The sequence below is a fragment of the Anabrus simplex genome, chromosome 8, assembly GCF_040414725.1.
Source record: "Anabrus simplex isolate iqAnaSimp1 chromosome 8, ASM4041472v1, whole genome shotgun sequence".
Classification (NCBI taxonomy): Eukaryota; Metazoa; Arthropoda; class Insecta; order Orthoptera; family Tettigoniidae; genus Anabrus; species Anabrus simplex.
Genome location: NC_090272.1, coordinates 164,695,849 through 164,711,768, shown reverse-complemented (window position 1 = coordinate 164,711,768; position 15,920 = coordinate 164,695,849). Strand labels below are relative to the sequence as shown.

Below are 15,920 nucleotides of genomic sequence, written 5' to 3'. Positions count from 1 at the left end.
AGCGGACGCCGGGAGTGCAGGCCTCCTTCAAGCAATCGATGGGAAATTGTTCTGGTCGATATTGGAACAGCCAGGGTGTCTTGCACATGCTGAAGAATGGCGGTTGACGTGGCGTGCGGAGCTGCCACCGCTTGGCGGCGGATGCGCCGATCCTCGCGTGCTGATGTCACTCGGGCTGCGCCTGGACCCCTCGCACGTGCCACATGTCCCTGCGCCAACCATCTTCGCCATAGGCGCTGCACCGTGGACACATCCCTATGGGTATCGGCTGCGATTTGACGCAGCGACCAACCTGCCCTTCTCAGCCCGATCACCATACCCCTCGTAAAGTCGTCTGTCTGCTGGAAATGCCTCTGTTGACGGCGGCCTGGCATTCTTAGCTATACACATGTCCTGTGGCACACGACAACACGTTCTACAATGACTGTTGGCTGAGAAATCACGGTACGAAGTGGGCCATTCGCCAACGCCGTGTCCCATTTATCGTTCGCTACGTGCGCAGCACAGCGGCGCATTTCACATCATGAGCATACCTCAGTGACGTCAGTCTACCCTGCAATTGGCATAAAGTTCTGACCACTCCTTCTTGGTGTTGCATTTGCTCTGTCAGTCAGTGTATATAAATGATATGAGTAAAGGAGTGGAATCGGAGGTAAGGCTTTTTGCAGATGATGTTATTCTCTATAGAGTGATAAATAAGTTACAAGATTGTGAGCAACTCCAACGTGACCTCGAAAATATTGTGAGATGGACAGCAGGCAATGGTATGTAGATAAACGGGGTTAAAAGTCAGGTTGTGAGTTTCACAAATAGGAAAAGTCCTCTCAGTTTTAATTACTGCGTTGATGGGGTGAAAGTTCCTTTTGGGAATCATTGTAAGTATCTAGGTGTTAATATAAGGAAAGATCTTCATTGGGGTAATCACATAAATGGGATTGTAAATAAAGGGTACAGATCTCTGCACATGGTTATGAGGGTGTTTAGGGGTTGTAGTAAGGATGTAAAGGAGAGTGCATACAAGTCTCTGGTAAGACCCCAACTAGAGTATGGTTCCAGTGTATGGGACCCTCACCAGGATTACCTGATTCAAGAACTGGAAAAAATCCAAAGAAAAGCAGCTCGATTTGTTCTGGGTGATTTCCGACAAAAGAGTAGCGTTACAAAAATGTTGCAATGTTTGGGTTGGGAAGAGAAAGAAGAAGAGCTGCTCGACTAAGTGGTATGTTGATGTAGATGTTGATTCCCATAGGGAATGTCCAATAACGGACCATTTATATTGGTATTATAAGTGGTATGTTCCGAGCTGTCAGCGGAGAGATGGCGTGGAATGACATTAGTAGACGAATAAGTTTGAATGGCGTTTATAGGAAAGATCACAATATGAAGATAAAGTTAGAATTCTTGAGGACAAACTGGGGCAATATTCATTTATAGGAAGGGGAGTTAGAGATTGGAATAACTTACCAAGGGAGATGTTCAATAAATTTCCAATTTCTTTGAAATCATTTAGGAAAAGGCTAGGAAACCAACAGATAGGGAATCTGCCACCTGGGCGACTGCCCTAAATGCAGATCAGTATTGATTGATTGAATGATTGATTCATCATCGCGAAGCAAGACATCGTCTCTGAAATTTATGGGAATAAATTGCCATTTTTGACCCTAAAAATGCACACTCTGACCAAGTCAATTCTAAAGTTATACATCTTCTACCCGGAACAGCCAGAATGTTCCCTTCTGATAAAGAGCATGTTGAATACTGCATTCAAGACGTAACTAATCCCGCATACTTTCAAACCAATTTTCTTATACCTACCGAACGCAGCAGAGGTGTTCCTGATCTACATGATCAATTTGATCGACCTAAAACGGACATGATTCACTGTGAAAGTAATACATTTTCACCTTCGCTCAACCGGGAGCTTCTGCCTTGTGATATTTCATTTCCAGTTGGAAAACAATGTGTAAATGGTTCGCCTGAAGTTGTCACATTTGATTATTTATTGTCAAATTTGAGTGCCAGTAATAATTCCAATAGAACAGCTCAGGAAACTGTTGAAATCAAAGTGTCCAACCCTGAGTTGCGTGAACTACTAGAAACAAATTTAGCGAATATTGGGGAAGTAAGCCACTCTGGCGAAGATGTACGTGTGTTAAAAGAAGTGTTTTCTAATGAAAAGCCTCAGAAAGACTGTGATGATATTCCATGCTTATACCACAAGTGTTCAGATAACAGTATTCTATCAAACAATATTTATATTACAAATGAAATATCTCCTAGCATATCAGGCAATATTTTATGCCAAAATTGCGACGAAATGCAGGAAAACGGCACCTGCAAAAATTTCGCCCCACAAGGAGACACTAGGACACAGGATGTGGAGATGGAATTGGACACTAGCAGTGCTATTTCAGATGGCCAACCAAGAAAAGGAAGAAAGTGAAAATTTGAAGATCATACGCAACAAATTAAGAAAAGGAAGGTGAATACCAATCAAGACTACATCAATAGTACGGGGATAGTCACATTCGGTAAAGAATTTCGGGATTACGAATGCAATTACAAGCATTCAAAGATAAAGGGTAGGATTCTCCACCTGTTCAATACTACTTGAAATGTGATATAATTAAAATGTTACATTTTTATTGTCAATTTTTAGAGACATTTTAATTATATCACATTTTAATTATATCACATTTCAAGTAGTATTGACCAGGTGGAGAACCCTTTCCTTTATCTTTGAATGTAAATCTCTTTTCAATACGGACCAATTATGAAGTTTTTGACGTTTAAAAAAAATGCAATTACAAGCTCAAGTGACACTAATTTAATTACAGTGGAGGAGAGATGAGTGATATTTAGTAATTTTCATAAAGCTGGCTCTTATGAAGCTAGATGACAAATTATAGCAGAAATGGTGAAAGAGGTCAGTATTAAGCGGAAGAAAGCAGTAGGATCTGAGAAGCGGAATGCGTCCAGAGAGTATTTTCTGTGCAATAAGAAAGTATGTAAATCAATATTTTTACAAACAGTAAGACTGTCAAGTTGTGTTGTTATAATACCAATATAAATGGTCCGTTATTGGACATTATAAATATTCCAGCTAGCTCATTCTTGGTTGCCAGCGTTTCGCCCTCGTGTGCTAGGGTGGGCTCATCAGTTGGTACCTAGCACACCTACCAATACGCTGGCTAGTGCATACCGTAGAGGCCACTGCGTAGGCTAACTGGAGCCACCGGCAGTGCCAATGCACTAAGAGACTTTGTCTCATCACTAAAAATTGATGCCTGCTTGGCCATCAGATGATATAGATGCTGATTCCCATAGGGAATCTGAAATATTTGTCCTGAATGAGCAAATTTATAATACCAATATAAATGGTCCGTTATTGGACATTATAAATTTTCCAGCTAGCTCATTCTTGGTTGCCAGCGTTTCGCCCTCGTGTGCTAGGGTGGGCTCATCAGTTGGTACCTAGCACACCTACCAATACGCTGGCTAGTGCATACCGTGGAGGCCATTGCGTAGGCTAACTAGAGCCACCGGCAGTGCCAATGCACTAAGAGACGAGGGCGAAACGCTGGCAACCAAGAATGAGCTAGCTGGAAAATTTATAATGTCCAATAACGGACCATTTATATTGGTATTATAAATTTGCTCATTCAGGACAAATATTTCAGATTCCCTATGGGAATCAGCATCTATATCATCTGATGGCCAAGCAGGCATCAATTTTTAGTGATGAGACAAAGTCTCTTAGTGCATTGGCACTGCCGGTGGCTCCAGTTAGCCTACGCAGTGGCCTCCACGGTATGCACTAGCCAGCGTGTTGGTAGGTGTGCTAGGTACCAACTGATGAGCCCACCCTAGCACACGAGGGCGAAACGCTGGCAACCAAGAATGAGCTAGCTGGAAAATTTATAATGTCCAATAACGGACCATTTATATTGGTATTATAAATTTGCTCATTCAGGACAAATATTTCAGATTCCCTATGGGAATCAGCATCTATATCAAGTTGTGTTGTTGACAAAGCTTTAAAAAAATGAAGCGATGTGAAATCGTGGATGAGGGAGGGAGTGCTGGAGGACATAATAAATTACCAGAAGCTAGAGTCCGTGAAGTATGTGAACACATTTCAAAATTTCCGAAGTATAAATCACATTATTATCGTTCACCAACAAAAGCAGAGTATTTAAATCTCAATGTCATTTATGGTTTCAATTGTGACAATCATGCAAATCCTGTTTCTTTAGCATTATATAAATAATATTTCTTACCAAGTTCAACCTAAAGTTTAAAACACTAAAGAAAGACAAATGCAATACATGTGATGCTCTTACCGTGAGGATAGAGAATTCATCGGAATTCATCACTTGTAATTAGAGTCTTCAGTAGCAAAAGAAGAACATGAAAGTCATTTAGAGAAGTAAACCTTGCAAGAAATCTCATCAATCAGAATTTCATGCAGGCTAAAAACGACACGTTGAGAGAAACTTAATGCATTCGTTTGATTTGAAAAAGACATTGCCACTCCCAAGAATATCAACAAATACAGTGTTTTATAAACGCCAACTTTGGTTGTATAACTGCGGTATTCATGATTCTAAGGACAAAGGATTTTGTTACGTTTGAGTGGAAGGAGATGCTGGAAGAGAAGCTCGATAAATTGGATCGTGTTTAAGGAAAAACATACTGGCTCATGTATCACCAGATGCAACACATTTGATACTCTGGTCAGATTCATATGGGGGGCGAGAATCGAAATATAAAAATAACTTTGCTGCTGAAAACTATTCTAGAAGAACATCCTAGCCTACTGACTATCACACAACGCTTTCTAGTTCCTCGGCACAGTTTCCTGAAAAACGACTCGGACTTTGGTGATATTGAGTCTGCATTGAAGTTCCAGCAACGTCTCTATGTGCCAGACGATTCCATTAAAATAATGAAGTCTTCCAGAAAGAGAAATCCTTTACAAGTCTTCCAAATGGTAAAGGAAGATTTTGTAGGTACATCGGCAATAAAAGGCGCGATCACAAACAGGAAGAAAAGCGTTGAGGGTGGAAAGGTAAACTGGTTACTGTTCAAGGAAATCCAGCACAGGAAATCAGAGCCTCTGTCAGTTTTTGTGAAAAGTGATCTAAGGCAGGAAACCTACAAGGAAATACACATTGGAAAAAGGACTGGTCGAAAATATGTTGGTGACAGCCTACATTTCTCAAGAAAACTGCTTAAACCATGCGATTCCAACTGAGGTGCTCTCATAGCCCTGGCAGCAGCCCCGGCGCTGTGCTGTAGCCCCGGAGAGGTGGTGGGGAAAGGATGGGAAAAGGCAGAGGCACAACCACAGGTCGTCAAGTCAGCGCATAGCTTATGAAAACAATATTATTTATGACAATTCTGTGAACACATAAACAAACAATGTATTCTGTACATACTTTGCATTTGCCTTAATGCACATTGAGCGTTTAAGTCGATTGTTGACATTGTTTTGCGGCAATTAATTTACCAATTGGGTACAATCGATTTGGCAGTAGAAATTTTAAGCACAGCTTCTAAGACAACATCAGGCAGAGAAGTCCTAGTTCTACATTTATTTAAATTCAGAATTGAAAATATCTGTTCGCATGCATAAGTTGTACCAAACATTGACAAAAATTTTAAGGCAAGTGCATGAAGTCTGGGAAATTCTTGTGGATGAACACCTTCGTAAAAGCAAATTAAATCACCGTTGTAGAGGTAGAACCTGTCCTTTAGGATTGCGTTGCACTGTAGTTTTATCAGCCCTGTTTGGAAATATGGTGGTGATTTTCAGGACGTGCTGAAAATGGGGTCATAAAAATATTTCAAGTTGAGGTGCTATAGTGCAAAATCTGTAATGACGTCTGATACTCTCTAAGATTTTCATAAGTAGACAAATGTAATGATTTTAATGAAGTAAAATTGTCAAAATTCCGGCTTCAAGGTGACTTTTCAATAACAAACACTGCATTTTGAAAGCCTTCATTCTTTCACACATGGTGTGAATCAATGTGTTTCTCCCTTGCAATTAAATATTTAAATCATTCAAATAAGATGCTATGTCCACCAAGAAAGTGAGGTCAGCTAACCATTGTTTATTCAGCAAAGTTGGTTGTGAAGAACCTTTCATCTCCATGAACAGAGCAATGTCTTCAATTATTGCAAAGAAGGTTGCTAGCACTTTTATGCAAATTAACCAGTGCACAATACAATAAAAGGGAATGTCGCTACATTCTGCCTCGAAATCTTTTAAAAATTCTTTGAACTGCCGATGGTTCAAACCATGCTTTCTGCAGAAATTTACACATTTTGACATAGTATCCATAACAAATTTAAAGTTGCAAAAGTTTTTTGCACATAATTGTTCTTGATGTAAAATACAATGTACTGCATGAAGTAGGTGGGGAAGGAGGAGAAAGGTGTTGCTGGGTGCAGCGCTGTTGCCTTCTCCCTCCCTGGCTGCTGACTGTCCCCGAGCTGCCTCCGCACTCGCCTTTTATAGCCTGCTTGAGTTGGAAAGGCCTGGCTTAAACTGTGGCCTTAAGGAAAACCAATAAGCTCAGGAAAATTACGTGATCTGAAGTCCATCTTTCACTTGATCCCTAAAGACTGTTTGGAGTTTTATCAAAAGTTATTTAGTTCTCCTACCACAGCTGATGATACCGAAAGTTTTTCAGGAAAGCCTGATTTTAAAATAACTCGTGAAGTCGTTTGAGAAGGCAAACTTTACTCTTTTTCCTTACGTTGATTTTACCATTATAATTCGCATCATTTAGTTGTGAAGTTCATACACTATAATGAACATGGGAATGGGTGTTAATAAGAGTTATTATTGACTATAGAATATAAAATATTAACAGTGTTGTACTGTGATATTGTGCTTGTCAGTTCTTATCTGTAGAAATGTTGTGCTAGTTTTGTATTAATCTGTTTCGCACTTGTAGACTAAACGCCACCTGGCGCTTGGACTCTGATTGCATTATAGAAATTCTCAAATTACTTGTAGACTGAGATGCTTTTTTTATCAAAATAAAATACTCAAATAAGCTTTTTATTATATTATTTTGGAAAAACAAAATATGGTGCTACATGAATATAAGATTTGATTTATATAAAAATGCACGAGGTAGATAGTTTTTCTTTAAGCATTTGAAAAAAGACGCTGTTTTCTCGAAATATGAATTTTGTTGCTTGGTCTATCATTGCATAACACCATCCATTTGTAGTGCCTTACCAGACAAAAGAAAGACGGAAGTTTCAATAACCTCGTACAGAATGAAGATGAATTCTGAATGAAGATGAATAGTTTAGAGATAAATAATGAAGTAATAAAAAGCTGTATCTTCAGGTGAGCATACAAAAAACACAGGTAAAGTATATCGCTCTCAAATGCGATTTTATTCAACGTACATAAATATCACATGAGAACAGTTCACTTCCTTGTGTAAACTACTTTATTGTCACTGTAGGTCACAACATATAATTACACACAATAGCAAGTGACACTAGAACACTTAATAGCGGATTACCCTGAAGTCGATTCTGACCAGTACAGATATCAACACTGACTCGCTCACTATAACACACTCTCTCTTGAACTGACTGACAGCTCGATATATATCAAAATAATAATTAATAATAATAAATAATAATTAATATAATAATTTCTCTAACATCCTCTTTTGGGCCAGATATGTCGATGACACATTAGTAATTTTAAATGAAGAATCAACCAATGCAGCCTCTACACTTCTTCATCTCAACAACATAGACTCTAACATTAAATTCACCCTTGAATCAGAACACAACCAAACTCTTAATTTTCTAGACTTAACTATTACTAGACATCCTTCTTCTTTATCTTACAAAATATTCAGAAAACCAACCCAAACAGCAACCACAATACGACAAGATTCTTCGCACCCTCAAGCACATAAACGCGCTACTTATAACAGCTTAATTTTTCGTGCCTTCAACAACCCTATGTCTAAAAAAGATTTAAATAATGAACTGAACACCATCCGTAACATCGCTAAATTCAATGGCTTTAACAACTCCTTCATTAACCGTATACTTAACAAATTCAAACACCGTCCTAAAACCACGTTATCTAAAGACATAACAAAACCAACTGCATTTTCCACTTTCACTCAAGATGCTTATAAAATAACTAATGTTTTTAAAAAACACAACATGAATATTTCTTTTAGAACTAACAATAGAAATTTTGATATTTTACACAACTCTAAATCGCTAAATAAATCTAATGCTTTTTCTAAATCTGGAGTATACAGATTCAAATGTAACAACTGCAGCTCCTCCTACATCGGACAAACTGGCCGCAACTTCAATATCAGATACTCTGAATATATAAACGCCATTAAATACAACAGATTCTCCGCCATAGGACAACACATACAAGACTCCAAGCATAATTTCACCAATATTGAAAAAGACATGAAAATACCTAAAATCATCAACAAAGGCCCCCTCTTAAACACTACTGAAAATTGCTTTATTCACCTTGACCAATACTTCAACCCCAATTTCAATTTAAATGACATTTCTGAAAAACCCAACATCCTTTTCGGCTTCCTAAATCTTCTTCTCAAAAATTCTAAATTTCAAAACCCCAATTCTATTTTCCATGCCCTACAAAGTTCCTACCCACATTTTCTACCTCCAATAACCCACCCTAAACTACTACTCCTTCATCTCCCTATCTTATCCTTCCTCAACACCGTTTAACTTCAATCTCTTTTATTCTTCTCTTATTCCACTATTCCTCTTCCTCTATTAATTTATCCTATCTTTTCTTTTCACATAAAAAAAAAAAAAAACACCTTCATTTCAGTTCTTCTCATTCAAATTTAACTCTTGCCTTGTGCTGACTTTGACTACTACAATCACGACCTGAATTATTTACATTTTAAATAATAGCGCACTGTGCATTTATGTTTTCATTTGTTTCTGGTATTGAGCTTTTTACTATATTTTTTCTCTTCACATTTGTTTTTTTTCACGTCAACTGTTCCAAAAAATTCTACAGGATCACAATTACTTATTCAATTATATTGAATTATATTATATGTATCTATATATACTTACATTCCCGCAACCGAAGCAAATACTAGATCATTAAGCTATTGTTCATTTTACGTTGGCGTTTGAAACCACAGGGCCTGATGTTGAATATATTGCGCTGATCACCAGGAGCTGGCAAGTTACTTCAATTGATCTACTCATCTTCAGCTTCAGCACGATTATGGATCTTCATATGTGTTCGATTATGTTATGACTTTGTGCCTGACAGTGTATACAAGCTAGCTCATTTAACCGTTCTCCGCTTTTCATAAACATTACAAGACTTTGCCTAACACTGCGTGTGCCATACTGCCATTCAGAAAGTTACGCACTGTTTTCTTTTAAGTTTCTTTTAAGTGACTTACATTTAACTTCTTCTGAATTTTACAGTGTCTACCCTCGTCATTTTTATATTGCCTCTTCTACTGATCCAGAGTGAACTCGATCTTTTATTTTCTTTTTCCTATGCATTGTTTTTCATGTTTTAAGCGGCTGATGATGACCTGGACTAGGGTTGAAACCGGTACCACTTCTACTTATTATTAAATAAGAATATAATCACTGCATTTCTTATTCTTTTGTATTGAATAGGTTGAACCTCTTTATTTATTATTTCAATTTTAACTGTGATATATATACTGTTCAATCAACCGTATAGAATTATCGATTTCTGGAAGGGTTCTTACAACTCTCTAAATGGAACACACTCGAAACATCAATCGACCAGCTAGTCAAATGGAGTACTCCAGTAATGGATCCAGCTCAAACTTTCGATTACTGTTTACCAATATACATGGAAATCTCTCCATCATTCCTAATGTCTCTACATGTATCTGGATAATAAACCTTACAGTAAGTTTCCAGAACCCTTCATGTACCAAATTATAGAAGAATACCCTAATATACGAACATTATAGAGTTTTCTACAGCTTTCAACTATATAGAATTTGAGGTTAAACTTATACACAATACGTATTTGAAGTTATACAAATTTATAATACATATTTACAGGGAAACCATCAATGTCATAATTAATATTCAATAAAAGATAATTTAGCATTTAATAAAATATAATTAAAATATATTGAAGGTTTTACAACAGTTAGGATCTAGTGTCAGAAATATCATTTTTACAGGTATGGTGGGGGATCCACCTATTCAATACAAGAAATACCTATGACAAGTAAATCAAACAATTACCTGGAACTCAGGAAATGATTTAGACAGGAAATACTTCAAACAAAGATGGTCTGTTTCAAGATTCAAAGCTTCAATCAATTGATGCATTTCATTAATAAGTTCCTGAAATAAAAGATAAAATTAATCTCAATAATACATACATACATACATACATACATACATACATACATACATACATACATACATACATACATACATACATAAATACATACATCTTCAATATAGACTGTTATGCCTTTCAGCATTCAGTCTGCAAGCCTCTGAATTTACAAAATGCTGCCACAATCCTTTATTTGTGACTAGTTCTTTGGTCTCATTTAGTTCTATACCTCTTATTTTAAATCTTTTTAAATCCTTCGAAACTGAATTTAACCATCATCGTCTTGGTCTCCCTCTACACAAGAACCTTGTTTATCTGGATTAAGTGGGACCAGAACTGTTCTGGATTATCAAAAAGCCAGATAATCCGGAAAAAACTAAAAAACAAACACAGTACATGTTATATAATATATTAACATAAGTTGTGCAGCAATACCTTTTCTGAATAGTACACAAAAATATAAGAACGCACTTCTTACATTTACGACTCTGTTTCATGCACTAAAATAATGTGAGAGATTTTTTTCTGTTTTACATTTGTATAGCGTCTGCACGCAGCACGATCACGAAGACGTTTTACTAACGTCAGTTCTGCCGGTGTGGTTTCTGTCTGGGATTCTAAATAAGCCATCAGTTTGTCTTGCTGCATTGTTGCCTCTCCATGAGTCATTGTTTCTTCTGATGGAGCATCGGTTTCACTTTGAATATTCAACCATCACTCTCATCATTACCTGCTGAGGAACAAGAGGCAATAATTTCTTCATCTGTCATTATGCTGTAGCCTGAATTACAGTCATTTTTCAACCAGTCATTTACATCGTTCACATCTACATCCGAGCATCCGGGAATGCATGCAAATGTGTCAAGGAACTCGGAAGAGTCCACAGTTTCCCTTCTCAATTCCAAGCGAATGCCAGGACGGTACCTTTGGTAGACCATGGCCGAATTATTTCTAATTCCTGTCCTTAACTATCCTTTGCGGAAAAGACATTAAAGAAGAGTCGACCCCGTAAAAGGAATACTGTACAAGTAAAATAAAAAATAAAATATTATTTTTGATCCGGATAAACCGGAGATCCAGATTAATGAGGGCCGGATAAACGAGGTTCTTGTGTACTTCTCTTACCCTCCATAACAGATTTCACTATTTTCTTAGGTAACCTATCATCCTCCATTCGCCTCACATGACCCCTTCAGTACAGCTGGTATATGCATACACCTTCATCCATCGAGTTCATTCCTAACTTACTCTATACCTCATTCCGAGTACCCTTCTGCCATTGTTCCCTCCTGTTCGTACTAGCGATATTTTTTGCTACTTTTTTGCCTGTCACTTCTAACTTATGAATAAGATATCTTGAGTCCACCTTGCTTTCACTCAATAACACACAGTTGGTCTGGAAACAGATGGGTTTAAAGATAGTTTTACCTGGGAGCCGATTTCCATTTTTCAGAATACTGTTGATCGCAACTGTGAACTCGCTGTAATAGCTTTGCTGCACCTGGACTCAACCTCATTTACTATACTCCCATCCTGGGAGAACACACATCCTAAATACTTGAAAAATTATCCACCTGCTCCAGCTTTGTATTCCCAACCTGACATTCAGTTCTCTTACATTTCTTATTTACTGACATCACTTTAGTCTTGAAAAGGCTAATTTTCATATCATACTCATTGCATCACTTTTCAAGTTCTAAGATGTTAGACTGTAGGCTTTCAGCACAATCTGCCATTAAAACCAAGTCGTTGGCATAGGCCAAACTGCTTACTACATTTTCACCTAACTGAATCCATCCCTGCAACATAATACCTTTCAGTAAATGGTCCATGTAAACAATGGGCAACAAACATGAAAGATTACAGCCTTGTCTAAACCCTGTAAGTACCATGAACTAAGAACTCATTCTAACATCAATTCTCACTGCAGCCCAATTGTCAAACGAATGCATTTGATTGTTTTTAATAATCTACCCTTAATCCCATAGTCCCTCAGTACGATGAACATCTTTTCCCTTGGTACTCTGTCATATGCCTTCTCTAGATACGAAACATAAACACAACTGTTTATTCCTCATGTAGCATTTTTCGATTACCTGGTGCATATTGAAAATCAGATCCTGACAGTTCCTTTGTGGTCCGAAACCATGCTGGATTTCATCCAAATTACTCTCAACAACTGATTGCATCCTCCCTTCAAAGATGCCAGGTATACTGATCAATGAAATATCTTGATCAGCAGCATGCAATCCACAGCCTGTTTCCAGTCATTGACTTGGTCAGGGACGGAATGAATGAAGCCCCCCATCTAGTGGCAAGGATAGGAATTCTACCAGCTGCCGATTGTTACTGAGGTGCAATTAAAGCTTTCGTCCTATCAGAAGGTACCATACTAACATTTCCTGCTAATCTTATTACTCTAATCAAGCCATTTCATCCCTGCCTTCCCACTATATTTCACTATTTCAGGTCTAATTTAATCTATTCCTGCTGCTTTATTACAATGGAAAGTAACTACCAACCTTTCCACTTCCTCTAGCATAATTGCACCATTACTGTCCTCCTTCCCACGAGATCGGTTGTTCGCGACTTCCCCACGAAGATTTCCTTTTACATTGAAAAGATTTTCAAAATATTCCTTCCACCTGTCCAGTGATTCCCTGGGATCTATTATGAGTTCACCTGATATATCCAAAACACTATTCATTTCATTTCCCCCCCCCCCCCCCCTTTCTATGATTCTTTCTTACTGACCAGAAAGGTTTCCCTGCTGCCTGACCCAGCCTTTCCAGGTTATTACCGAAATCTTCCCACGACTTCTTCTTGGATTCAAAAACTATTTGCTTCACTCTGTTTCTTTCATCTACGTATAACTCTCTGTTGGCATCAGTCCTTCTCTGGAGCTATTTCTGATATGCCCTTTTCTTTGAACATCTACAAGCGGCTCTCACTTTATCATTCTACCAAAATGTTCGCTTTTTCGGATCTTTACACAGTTATTCCTTTGCATTCCATTATTGTTTCTACTACAGCATCCCTGTATGCCACCCATTCTCTTTCTATATCCTGAACCTGCTTACCGTCCATTGTTTGGAACTTTTCACTAATCATATCCATTTACTTCTATCTAATTTCCTTGTCCTGGAAATTTTCTACCTGTAGATAGATTTCACTTTTTCTATCCTAGGCCCAGATATACTTACAAGGGGAGGTCACCATATGGTTTTCTAGAAAAGTGTTCAGATTTTGAGGATTTGCCCTTCATTAAAAAATATTTTAGCTCTGTTCGAGCGTTTTTGCCAATGGGTCTTATTTTGTTCAAAATTTAATGTTTAAAATCTATCCTCAAACTTTTGTAGTCTTATTCCCGCAGATATTTCACTCGATCAGCAGTAAAATACTTTTTAATGAAGGGAAAGTCCTAAAAATTTGAACACTTTTCTAGAAAACCACATGGCGACCTCCCCTTGTTAGTTCACTACAGATCAGATAGTGGTCCGTATCAATGAAAAATCTCCGGAAAACCTGCAAATTTCAAACAGATATCGGCTAGTCTATGTGGATCTGGTGTCCCTACCCTCCCGTGCATAGTGGTAATAGCCTTATGTTTGAAGAATGTATTCATGACTGCTAACCCCATACTAACACAGAAGTTCAGTAAATGCTTCCCATTCCTATCACCTTCCATATATTCCCCACATTTACCCACCACCTTGTCATATCCTTCAGTTCTATTTCCAACTCTTGCAACTGAAATCACCCATTAGCACAACACAATTCTTGCTCTTAACCCTGACTACAATGTCACTCAATACTTCAACAGAAGGATATGAATTAAAAATTCATAACATTGATCTCCAATTATTAATGGAGAACATGGGCATTCCAGTAAAAATACTCGAAAATGTCTACAGACGAGATTGGTACATCAGCATCATTAATTCAAGTTGATTAAATTTATATGTTTATTTCAGACTTGCACAATGTGGATCCATCAACTTATCAGATAAATAGATTCAAAGCAAGAATTACACATTTTGTGAACAGAATTCAAGATCTGTCGTCATTTAAACTCAATCATGAAATATCCTATCCTTTTGTTCAAAGCTACCAGATTCTTGTTGAACTTAATGTTAAGTTTTGTTAAGCTCTCTTGCAAGAAGTAAGTATAAATAACCACCTAATCGATTAAACATCGATAAGGTCATGAAATGGACAACTTGTAAGCTCTCTTGCTTCAAGCGGTACCTGAACTAAGAAACTGGGTGATATGAATAAAACTTGAGTTTTTACTCAATGTATATACTCATGAGTATGAGCACTTAGTAGAAGTATATTCTTTGTCCAAGTAGTATGTACTCCATTTGGTAAGAATAAAACGGTTCTCCTTCAATGTAATAGGTACTCAAGCGCACCGCCGTGTGGATCATTTGAAATTGAGTAGGTACTCATGCTGTGTAAGATTGTCATCATACATAACCTCAATTACTGAGATTCGATTTCCATATCGTCTGCATGTACATCAAGTTCCATTTTACTCATAGCAATGGCAAATATTCCACCAATATCATTTTGCGGGAATATTCTCTTCTGTTCTTAAAGTCCAACGCTCCACGATCTGTTTAAAACTAATCATAAGCAATGTACCGGTACTGTAGAAGGTAGAAACGTGTGCGATAATGTGAAAGATAAATAATACAAACATTATTGTGTGATAAAAAATGTAATTTTAAAGAATGTAGCCTATGGTATGTTAACAGTTTCATAGTATTTGCTCATTAGCACAAATCCGAAGCTTTGATTTAATTTAACCCAAAATACAAGCCATACGTGGGCAGAATGTATAAACGTGCATAATGACTCTAATGATAAATAGCACGAAAATTAGAGTGAAACAAACATGTGACTTAACCACACATGCATGTTAATACCTTCATTACCAGTGCCTTCCTTCTTTGTAGGCTATACTCATCATAATTTTAATAAATCTCGGAAGGAAATATCTGAGGCTTTGGGATTAGGCCTAACGCAAACCAAATTACAAGTAATGTGCAGGAGGAACGAAAGAATAAATAAATTATATTTATTGTTATTTTTTAACGTTGCACCAACACAATAGGTCTTATTGCGAACATTAGACAGGAAAGTGGCCTTAATCAAGATAGAGCCCCACGATTTGCCAAGTGAGAAAATAAGCCACAGAAAACCATCTTCTAAGATGATGACAGTTGGGATCGAACCCCTATATCCTGAATCCAGGATTTAGCTAATATGTGACCCAAATCGTGTAGCAAGCTCGGTAGATAAATAGGCCTAATATGAAAGTGAGAGTAAAAAGGAATTTTGTATTTTATGTAGGCCCATAGGTCTGTGTAATGAACGTTCCAAATGAAATGTCTGCCTGGCATTCTAGGTGATCATAAATATCCAGAAGGAAAATACATTTATTACCTTTCTTGTTTACAGACTCACCACCCCAATATGTAGGCCTAACATGAGTGCAGTCAAGAGC

At 37.5% G+C, this 15,920-nt stretch overlaps 1 protein-coding gene across 3 annotated transcripts in view; it reads right to left on the bottom strand.

Annotated features, from left to right (window-relative positions):
• The window catches only part of LOC136878911 (protein SERAC1), a 115,301-nt gene that overhangs the window by 51,658 nt on the left and 47,723 nt on the right, over window positions 1–15,920 (bottom strand). For all 3 annotated transcript variants that reach the window (XM_067152512.2, XM_067152514.2, XM_067152515.2), the window contains one exon: window positions 10,309–10,410. In XM_067152512.2, the coding sequence (XP_067008613.2) occupies window positions 10,309–10,410 (102 nt within the window). The remainder of the gene's footprint in view (window positions 1–10,308; window positions 10,411–15,920) is intronic.